We start from the raw sequence: 633 nt of genomic DNA on the forward strand, positions 1-633 counted from the left end.
ACCTGGTGCTGGTGGCTGTGCCAGGTGCTGAGCACCCGCCTTTGCTGCAGGACGGGGCTGATCCCCTGCGAGAACCCACAGCTGGCCCAGCTCTCCAAGGAGATGGTGACACCCCTGGTCAACCAGTGGCCCTCCCTGGGGACCCTCAATGGCAACGAGAGCGGCTCGGACAGCAAACTCTACCGAAGGTAAGCTCGCAGTGGGGGCAGAGACCTGCCAAAGCACCCTGCCCTGCCCCGGGTGGGGGGACACGGGGTGAGGGAGGGGCAGAAGAGCTGTGCCAGGCCCAGGGGGCTCAGAGCTGTCCCCCTGCAGGCACAGCTTCGTGAGCACCGACCAGCTCTCGGCCGAGAACAGCCTCAGCTCCGACTCCCAGCGCCTGGGCGAGGGCAAACGCGAAGGGGAGCCCTGGGGGCCCTTGGGTAAGACCCCCCCACCCACCATAGGGCATCCCCGGGGCTCAGCACGTCACCCCCCATGCACCCGGGTGTCAGGACCCTCCAGCAGCCCCCTCCTCACGGTTGGGATGCTGCCCCAGCAGTGCAGGGACACGCAGGTCACCCCCGGAGAGGCGGTCCCTGTCCCCCCGGGGTGGCAGGGCAGGGACAGAGGCCGAGCCCCCCGTGACGCGCC

The 633-nt window shown here is 69.5% G+C and overlaps 1 protein-coding gene across 1 annotated transcript in view; it reads left to right on the forward strand.

Annotated features, from left to right (window-relative positions):
- Window positions 1-633, forward strand: part of RUNDC3A (RUN domain containing 3A) — a 3,920-nt gene that overhangs the window by 2,454 nt on the left and 833 nt on the right. Inside the window, exons 9-10 of the mRNA XM_014310777.1 lie at window positions 51-188; window positions 316-447. Of these exons, the coding sequence (XP_014166252.1) occupies window positions 51-188; window positions 316-447 (270 nt within the window). The remainder of the gene's footprint in view (window positions 1-50; window positions 189-315; window positions 448-633) is intronic.

This window comes from Geospiza fortis, unplaced genomic scaffold (assembly GCF_000277835.1).
Source record: "Geospiza fortis unplaced genomic scaffold, GeoFor_1.0 scaffold344, whole genome shotgun sequence".
Taxonomy (NCBI): domain Eukaryota; kingdom Metazoa; phylum Chordata; class Aves; order Passeriformes; family Thraupidae; genus Geospiza; species Geospiza fortis.